The sequence below is a fragment of the Phoenix dactylifera genome, chromosome 2, assembly GCF_009389715.1.
Source record: "Phoenix dactylifera cultivar Barhee BC4 chromosome 2, palm_55x_up_171113_PBpolish2nd_filt_p, whole genome shotgun sequence".
Taxonomy (NCBI): Eukaryota; Viridiplantae; Streptophyta; class Magnoliopsida; order Arecales; family Arecaceae; genus Phoenix; species Phoenix dactylifera.
In genome coordinates, this window is record NC_052393.1 from 6,879,688 (window position 1) to 6,890,081 (window position 10,394).

The 10,394-nt window shown below is 37.9% G+C and overlaps 1 protein-coding gene across 3 annotated transcripts; it reads right to left on the reverse strand.

Moving 5' to 3' along the window:
* On the reverse strand, window positions 1-8,790 carry LOC103703561 (tobamovirus multiplication protein 2A-like). 3 transcript variants are annotated; one of them, XM_008786453.3, is made up of 7 exons: window positions 8,647-8,790; window positions 8,111-8,509; window positions 6,588-6,687; window positions 4,378-4,458; window positions 4,196-4,300; window positions 494-703; window positions 1-382 (listed from the first exon to the last, which is right to left on the reverse strand). In XM_008786453.3, exons 2-7 carry the CDS (start codon window positions 8,353-8,355, stop codon window positions 275-277), a joined length of 849 nt encoding a protein of 282 aa, XP_008784675.1. In that variant the 5' UTR covers window positions 8,356-8,509; window positions 8,647-8,790; the 3' UTR covers window positions 1-274. The 3 variants fall into 3 exon arrangements, with proteins under 3 accessions (XP_008784675.1, XP_008784677.1, XP_008784676.1); XM_008786455.3 differs by having other exon boundaries at window positions 8,111-8,462; window positions 8,647-8,776; XM_008786454.4 differs by having other exon boundaries at window positions 8,111-8,482; window positions 8,647-8,742.
* Between the last annotated feature and the right edge of the window lie 1,604 nt (window positions 8,791-10,394).

Below are 10,394 nucleotides of genomic sequence, written 5' to 3' on the forward strand. Positions count from 1 at the left end.
TTATATATAAACAAAGATATTACGAAAAATAGCATAGATTATAAGGTTATGGGAAGGTCACTCATCAAGATCAACCATTATTATCAAAATCCTATCCAAGTTGCCAGACGATCAAGCAAAGAGGTGTTTGTGTGAAATGACAGGTTTTATGTCAATTTTATACAATTGGTCTATTCTGCACACCTGACTGAAGCGGTCAACTCTCAAAAGCTTCACACTTTCACAAGCAATGACTAGAAAAATATGGTTATGGAATTCTACTAGCCACTGAGTGTCACAGTATGGTACAACGGCCCCTTTCTGCTGCAGGAGGTGCTGAGGCTTGTTGATGCCTGCTCGGGTCTAATGGGTTGTAGGTGAACTCGGAGGTATCAAGACCATACTGTCCACAGGCAAAGGAAGCAAGAAATAAGTCACAGCTAAAGATGCAAAGGCCCAGCATCTACAAACAATAATTTTCTTTTTTAAAAAAAATAATGTTCACAGAAATAACCTTTTCCCTCATCCTCTGGCTCCATGCATCATTCCTGCTTGGACGTTGATCCAGAGTACCAGGTACAGGAACCCCAGTTGCCGGAACTGCTTGTCGATGGATCAATGGTTGACGGAAGCCAGATCCTGGGTTGATATACTCATCATCACTGTCATAGTCAGCAGGTGTGTTCGCTGCTCTCACTATAAGCGCTAACAAGAACAACAACGCCTGCAAATTAATACTTGTGTCATTTTGCTAAGGTAATTTATTTGCCCTTCCCATGAGCTTGACTCTTGGGGCAAGGTCCATGGTAGGAGATTTGGCTTAAACATTGAATGAAGTGTATGAACAATTAATTCCCAGAAACCACCATACAGCAGCAAATTAGATCAGAGCAAAGAAAAAAATGAGATAAAATTTAACATAAACAATAAGATGCATTGGAGTCGAGGTGGACATATGGAGCAACTGATTTGAAACCATCATAGTAAAATCTTAACCACAGATTGGGTATGACTCCCGAACAAGAATGGAGCATCTAAATGGATTAGGTAAGGATCTGGCAAAATTGGACCAAACATAAAAGACCAACCAAACCCACATAGGTCATATGGAAAAGAGTTAAAATTGCCTGGTACCAGACCCAACACGAACCAACCCATAAAATAAGTGGATCGGATCCTAGACTTGATGCATGTTCAAGTTCAGACCAGATCAAATCCAGTAATCCAGTCCTAAAGATGTGTAATCACCTGGAAGTCATCGATAGTTAACAGTACCATGAACTTGAACTAAGACAGTCACACCATTACAGAGTAAATAAAATTCATGGTAACAATTCTCTTCAGATTTTCCATCAGCTGTTGACCAAGTAATATCGTTTTATGATTCCCTAGAACTGGCAATCAATGTCTTCGAACAGAAAAAGTATTGCCAAATTTAAACAGATTTTGCAAGCATTTAAGCTTTTTCTTAGTCATTAAACTTCCAAGAAGCTTCTCCTGCACAGGTATCATACAACCAGGCAATAATGAGAAAATACGCATGAATTTGGCCAGGTTGATAATTAAGTATCAAACTATTTAAGACAACAAGAAAGAATTGCTAGCTGGAACAGCTGCAGACTCAAAAATAGCAAAAGTTACAGATGCATTCTGTTCAAATTGGGAACAATAAGTTTGTGGATTAGACTGCAATTGAGTCTATAGAAGGAAAATTGCATTATGATGCTGTCAAAAGCATCATATCCATGCAAATTACAATACAACGGATGGTAAAATTGTGAAAGAAATCTAAGATGACCTTGAACCCAAATGACACTTCCAGATTTAGTTAATCCATTCTTTGAAGGACAGATATTTTCACTTCAGTTGCTTAATTGGGAGACAGAAGACAGTTGAGCCAAGCTAATCCCTGAATTACTCAAGCTATAGTCAGTATTCAATTAATAAATTACAGGATTTATCATAATCATAACAAGCTGCAACAACAGCAAAGCTGTCCACACAGCCAAGATTTTGTTGTCACTGTAACCTCAAAGAAAATAGTTCCTCAAGGGAGAGAATAAAATAAATAACGGTCTTGCCACCTTCCAAAAGGCCATTATCACCGCGACAATTTGAATAAAAGAGAATGTTTTTTTACTTCCAAAACACTTTTCCCTGAAAGAAAGACAGGTAACGAGGAAAACTTTCAATCTTGGCTAATATAAGATAACTCGACTCAGATTCAAAATTTTACATTCTTTTTTTTTTGGTAAATCGGATTTATTAAACCAATCTAAAATAAAAACATCCATGGGAATCAGCAAATAAAATTCAGTAGGACCATCTGCCAAAGTCGTCCATAGCATACATCCCATGTGATTAGCCACATATGCTGCCATCTAATCTGGAACACTGTTTGCCTATCTATAAACATGTGTGACTTCAAAAGATTGGAAAATTCTACATTCTTTCAACTACATTAACTACATAGTTAAATATAACTTTTAGTATCCCATACATTCATGACTGATAAAAACCTCATCACATCATTTAGTTTAACCCTACACCTAAGGCTACTACACACTGATGACAAATTATATTAGCGTAAACCCCATAATTAGCTTGGTTCGGATTCACCATGAAGTAGACCAGTGGAGATCCAAAATAGGTCTGAATGGGAGCACTGCAGAAACGACCCATTTTAACTTTGCAGATTTGGTATACCTTGTTTTTTCTTTTTTTTTCTTTTGCAGGAACGGTCCAGCTCAGAAATTCTCCAGAACCTCGACCTCTGCCCTCAAAGATGGAACCGATCCAGCACTCAATAGATACGTACCAATATTAGAAATATGTGCATTTATATTAAAAAAATATATGTGCACTGAACTCCACTCAAACATATGTTGGAGCATATTTGCTTTGATCACGGGAACGAGTTTCTGAAACTTTTGAAACTGGATCACTCCTATAAAAATAGAAGTGGCCTGAATCCACAAAAAGAAAAACAAAACTTGACCATTTTTGCAAAATCCCCAGCCTGAATTACACTTCCTGTATATCATGAAGTGGCCAAGCTGTCGCCTAAATGCATTGAACATTGATTTTTAATGTTTTTGTAGTAGGAAGTGTTTAAAACCCAAATTCACAGAGAACCTATACAAAAGGTAGGTCACATTTAAAATAGGAAATTATAATTTAAAAAAAATGGCAGAATGGGAAACTAGGATCGTAAGGCTCCTTTTCTGATTATGATCTTTTCTTATCCTATCTCAACCAATAAACCCAGCACATATCGAATATGCGTCAGATCACCGACTCCAATAAAAACTGCAGCACATGGTGACTTATTTGAGTCTAATTCAATTGCTTTGAAATTAACCATTGCCAAAGATTTGTCCACAAATAAGCATAGGTTAAGAATGGCAGTTTAGGATGTCTCTACCTTAATGCAATTGCAAGCAGGACCCCTTAGTGCAACATTCCACGTGTATCAAGTGACATCATCTTATATCTGATTATGCTTGCCAGTCTATGCTGTATGCCCTCCCCACCCACCCAAAATGGGAAAAGTGGGGAAAATTCACAGCATGATCCTGCACTCCACTCATTCAAAAAAACCAAAAGAACTCAAAGAATATATTACCATCCAACCTCTTTGGCCCCATATACCCCCAAGCCCAGGTGCCCAGCCCCATAATCAGTTCTCTGACAAAGTAAAATTCAAAGCGGATAAGGGTTAACATGTGCCTGAGGTAGGAGATGAGAAATGTATTAGAGGGGAAAAAAACCCCTCCTGTGGCATGAAATCTCCAACTCACCTTCATTCCACAAAGTTGAAAGATGCACAAAGTCCATAATCAACAATTGTGGGGGAACACATTGTACTAAAATATATGCAAATGGATGATGGAATGCAATTTAAACTGGTTAATCAACATAACCAGAAAACCAAATAAGTACTAGCAAGGACACACTATTTACTGTACCAATGAGTTTCATCGATGCAATATGACCACACAGCAAATGCTACAGGATCTAAATGACATTCAACTAGCACTGAAAATTAGTCATTTTATACAACTTGTATAAAGTCATGCACATGCAAGAGATAGACATGAAATTGAAACATCACCTACAACATATGTCATTTCAGTTTTCTTTCATTCTTTTTCCACTTTTAAAATTAAAATGTTAAAGAAATATAAATTAGAAAATTGAATCATTCCACACTTACCTCCAAAATAACAGCTCCGAGAGCAACCCATTTTGCTATCTTCCAGTTCTCCTTTAAAAATTCATATATCATGTCAAAGTCTCTTGTTTTATCAGCTGGAATTACCTGCACAGGAATTTACTGTCAGTACTACGTAACAAGAAAAGCTACAAAGTAAACAATATTGACATGGAAATACTCACATCTTTCCAGCTATGATCAAAGAATATGAAAGCTGCAGCACCCAGCTCAACTAGGATCAACAAGATCACCAATACAGAATACTGTTTTGGGTTAAGGAACCACTACAATCAGTGTGTGCAGCATACATTATAAGTAAAGCAAATATAAGGAATGCGTAAGCAACGTCAAATACTCCACCTAGAAAAATGCGATGAACCAAAATTACATAAAGCATAGAGCACAATAGTGGATGGAGGTGTGAATGAGCTGGCATTAATTCAGATCAGGATCACCCAATCACAAACCTTGTCCTAGCTACATAAGGTTAGCTTGATGAACCAATCTTCACCTTTTTTTATTGTCAAGGACCATACCCTATAGCATAGTAAACAGCCGTTTCTCCTTTCTTATTATTTTGAATCTGAATGTTTTATCCCTTAATAACCTTTGGCACTGCACCCATCCATGCTTTTTTTGATCTACCTCACCTTTATAGGTTGGTGGGAGAGAGAAGAGGAGGAGGGGGGGGGGGGGGGGGGGCTGCAATATGGCCATGACACAATATGAATCTATATAAACAAACAAACAAACAAATGAAAAAATAAATAAATAACACACGACACTACATCAAAATCTCTAAGAATGATGTTGACTTTTTAACCAGGGAAAATTTAGATAAGAGAGGGCCTGCCATGACTCATAATCCTAAAAAGTGGCAGGTAGAGAGATTTATATCAATCCAAGCTCATGTAACCTAGAAGAAACTCTCTAAGGTTGTCCTAGACGGACCAGATAAAGAAGAAAATAACAAGGTCTGACATCAGGAACTACAGTTAAAGAAACAAATAATAAACCAAATATTCAAATTGAAAAATGGTGCCATGCTATATGCATGTTTTTATGTATATATGTGTAAGCACTTATCTATGTAGATTGAAGACCTACGACGGCTAAAGACACGAGGTGTGCTTGACATGAACGGACATGTTGACAAATCTTAGTGGTTGATCAAGAAAAGTTAATAAAACTATGCTACACCCAGTCTGAAGTAATATGAAACTTTCAATTAGTCCATTCAAAACTAACTCATCCAGATTTAGCCAACCATATCCATCTCCAGGCCTGGCGATCTAAAGTAATTTCAACCCAATAGTCCATATCCTCTACTGTACCTGCTCAACAGATTTGTAGGATTAGGCTTTCCAGTATACTACTGATTACAAAAGATTGTGAACCAAAGTGCATTCTGTCCTTTTCATGTAACTTCCTAAAATATCACAAAACATTAATGACATTTTTAACTATGAGAACAGGTAGACTTATAAATTACAGGAAACCAAGATTTTCTTTAACAAGAAGAAAACCAAATACATGAGGTCATCTTTCTGTTCTACAAATAACTCGCACTTTGATCAAGAAGAGTCTTGCAAATACCCCCCAACCCCACACACACAAAAAAAGAAAGCACTTCAAGCAAGGAATACCGAACTGTCCAGTTGGGGGCGTACCAAGCCATACCGGTGGCAGACCGGGACGGTTCCAACATTCAAAACAATAAACAGGCAAAGAAGGGGGAGAGGGAGAAGGAAAGAGAGAAAAAGAGAAAGTATGGAGGGGCGGAAGGGAGAGAGAGAGAGAGGAAGGAAGAGAGATAGAGGGTGGCGGACGGCCGATGAAGGCTACCGGAGGGGCGAATGAGGGGCGCCGCCCCTCCATGCCCCTCCCCAGCTCGGAGGGCAGAGCCCCTCCCCAGCCTGGAGGGCGAAGCCCCTCCTCCACCCCATTCCCGCCCTTCGCCAGCCGTCCACCACCCCCCATCCCTCTCCCTCTTCCTCCCTCCCCTTCTCTCCCTCTCTTTTCCTCTCTACTATTCTTCCTCTCCCCTACCCTTTCTGACATATCAGCCGCGCTCCGCCGGCCTTCTCTCTCTACCTTGCTCCTTCAACTTCTCCCTCTCTTTCCCCCTCTCTCTTTTCTTCTCTCCCGTTCTTCCTCACCCTCTCTGCTGTGTCGATACAGGCCCGACACAGATGGCATGAGGACATACCAAACCATGCCGCTAGCCAACCGATACGGGCCCTGGTACCGGCACAACGATCCTTGACTTCAAGTAATATAAGAAACTTGTGAATGAAGGGATGGAGGCCCCACAAGAAAAACAAGTAAATGCTTATAATTATTAAAAAACAACTAGAAAATAAAAGATACAATCAACAAGAACCAAGGATACGCAAGATAGGCAGCATCCATTCCTCGCTATTACTCCGATACAACCAAAGCAAGATATGATGAAGAGAATAACTCCAATACCGATAAATAAGTAAATGAACCTGCAAAAGCATCATATTGTTAGTAAAACTACAAGAATCCTGTTAAAAGCTGGCAGTGACAGAATGGATAAATAAAAATTCCTTTGAAGCTGCATTTTCTACAGGCTGTATTTCTGGTATCGTAGTTCGAAATGATATACACATTCAAATGTTGCCCAACCCTCCAAAAACTACCCAACAAAAATAACAAAAACTAAGGTAGGAATGTCCTTTCTCTGATTCAGCTTCCAGCCTCCCAGACTATTGGAACAAAGATTCTGGAATCTGCACTAGCGGAAAACATAGCACCATTTTGGCACTCCGTTTAAGGAATCTAGGTCTCAGATCCACTAAGGACCTTTAAGATAAGGTCCACTAAGGGGCTTGGGGAGAAGGATAATGAAAGCAAAAGATAACCCAAGTGATTTGTTTACAAGGTGGTGCCAGATATTTTCCTTCTTAAACTGGGTCACTCAGATGTAATACAGCCACTATTAGATAAGCTCTTGTTTAAAGGATGTGGCATTGCATGCAGTAATAAAGGATATTTTTTAGAGCCCAAAATTTATGTTATCATAAACACATTAAACCATCATGGACGAACTTTTACTCTTTGCTAACTTCTGGAATGCTCACAAAGGAATTTACACTAGTTTGAATGGTGGTTAGCACAAACGACAAAGCCTGTACAGCGCATTGATTTGGGGAAAATGTGCAACACAAATCTGAGGGTTAAGCCCATAAAGACAAGTGTTGCATTATGTATATTCAAGATTTTTTCCTACAAATATAATTGCATAATCAGCTATGACATAAGAAACAGTGGTTTTTTGAAATATACCACCAAAAGCAAAATAGAAAAAAACTCCCCAAAGTTTGCTCCAGTTATAAACATAAGCAAGCCTTTTCTCCTACATTTGGAGCTGCCTTCATGAAAATCTAGTTCGACATCGATTTATACTTTATATTCAAAGATATTAAATGAGAATTTTATTCCATGTTAATTACAAATAGATTTCAGTATCAAAAACTGTACGCTCCTGTAAGATATGATTCATCTGATTATACAAATATGAACTACATACTAATTATTTTAGTTTAGCACATAGAAGCATATCGCATAAAAGGCTTATATTAATGCTGATGGGTAAATAAATAAGGGGACAATGAACTTGTCTACTAAATAATAAATCTAATGTTTGTATCCCCATCTATCATGCATTCACAATTTGATCAAGTACTACTATTGTCATAAACTCTCCTTACTTCATCAAAATTAAAAAGATCATATAGATGAAGTCCAATTTTTCTTACATCGTATCATCACATATTATTGTTTGACGGCACAAAGCTTAGAGCAGAATTTATCACATCAACCGGCTTAAAATTAAATCTGCATCCAATCTAACAACCCCAGCGTCAACAGAAGTCAAAAGAACCATACCAAGCTTTGGGGAGTTTATCAAGAATACTTTCGGACAGAGTAACAACTGCAAGCATGGGTCGGCCAAGCTTCAATAATTCATAATTATCACTAACAGGCGATATCGGACCATCATCTTGACCAGAAGAAATCTTGATCCACTCCACCAGCAAGTACGCACCGTACCCTACCATCGCCAATCCGGTGAGCATCAGCAAGAAATTGAGAAGCTTCAGTAGGCATTCCCAAAACCCTCGGCACGCCATGATCCCCCCAAAACCCTCCGATCAAAGCTCCTCCTCCTCGTACTCTTCCAATTACCGAATTCAAATCAGATATCCCCCTTTAAACCGCGATCTCGTCACCAAAAACCCTAATTCCATAAAAGTGATTCTGAAGAAATCGAAGCCCGTAGTAGTGCTATGAATGAAGAAAAAAATTTATACCAGAATTTTCACATAAAAACGGCGAAACTAACCAATTCCACATAAAAACGAAAAATTTGATGAGAAATAATGAACAATCACATGAAGAAATTTCGAGGTTTTGGCGGTTACCTTCGAAGGGCGACGGCGAATTCGTCCAGAAAAGAGGCCTGCAGCTAAAGCGAAAGGGCTTCCTCATTTCCATTTCCCAACTTTCTATTTTATATTCTTTTTTCTTTTTTCCTTAATATCTATTTTTTTCTCCGCATACGCCGCAGCGGCCCAACAAATGTCGTCCCACCACGTGGCGGGAGCAGGTGGGACACGAAGGCGGTGGATTCCACCTCATTCCGGGCGCTGTTCCCATCTCATTGGCCTGGCATCTCACCTCCCTCCGAACTTTATCTACAAAAATGCCCCTCATGTCTCTGCTCTGCTGCTCTATCCGAAGACGAGACAGCGTTTTCCTCCGTCTACCGCGTCACACGTAGCCAATCTTTCCCCATAACGGAGAAATAGTACGAATAGAGGTACAATTTAGCTCCTGCAATCTTAGTTCGCTTAGCTCCGTCTATCGCTTGCTGCTCTCTCCGAAGAAGAGACAGCGTTTTCCTCCAGCTATCAGCATCACGCGTAGCCATATCCCTCAAATTTTGATATTTCATTATATTTTGTGTTACATATTTGATCTATCATAGCAAAATGAGATATGCGTTATGAAAAATATTTGAATCTCAAAGCCTATCATAAATGTGCTCAAAACAGAGACTTAAACTATACTCTATTGATTATTGATAATTAAATAAAATAATATGATTAGCGAACATTTATTACGTATTAATATGTTGTTTTTGCTTAGTGGGTGTATAATAAAATCCATCTATGAATCGTGATGAAATTATTCATAATTAATTAGTATTTTAAAGATGAATATTTGAAATGGATCATCAATTTCGAAAGGATAGAAAATTTCAAACTAATATTATTATTACCTTTTATCTTTAATTATATTTAAGCAAGCAGAAATATGTTTTGTGAGCATATATGCCTCACACTAAAAATATTGTGATGCTCTACGGTTTTAACGGTAGGAGAATGCATGGATATTTTTAAGAATTTTTTTATATAAATATTCTTTTAAAAATTTAAATTTACTTGAATATTTTCTTAAATTTTATATTTATTTTTTTATTTTTATAAAACACTGTTTTCACACAAATACCCTTAATATAATGGTTCTTCTAACACCCTTAATAAAAACTATATTTATTTTAATTAAAAATAAAATAAAATTTTTTAAAATTATTTTTTTGTCTTCCATTATCTTATAAATATATTTTTTACATATCTACCCATTAAGGATATTTTAGTCATTTTAATTTGAAACTGTTATTTTTTTTAACTGTATTATACGGTATAAATATATATATACAAAAATAAGAATAAAAATGAATAGAATAACAAAACAAATATTTTACGAGAATATACGTATAAATATTAATTTTTAAAAAAATATTTAGAAAAATATTTATGTAAAAAATTCTAAACAAAACTGTCCTTAAGACCTTATCCTTGCGAAAGGATAGTTTCGGTTATAATGTCCCAGACGCCCACGTGAGGGAGTGGGATCCGCTGCTTCGCTGGAAAGAAATGAGGTCCCTCGAAGTGGGCAACGTTGGTGGGTGCAATCCCAGCCAGGCTTGCAGCCCGGAGCTAACGGTCAAAAACGAGGCGTGGACCGACAGATGAGAGCGTGGGTGTGACGATACAGCTTGGCATCCCGAGTCCCGACACCGCCGAATTCAGATTGCTCGCGGGCTCTGCTGGGCGGCAGATAATTTGAATTCCTATAAGCTTCCATGGAATCTTTGATTGGAACT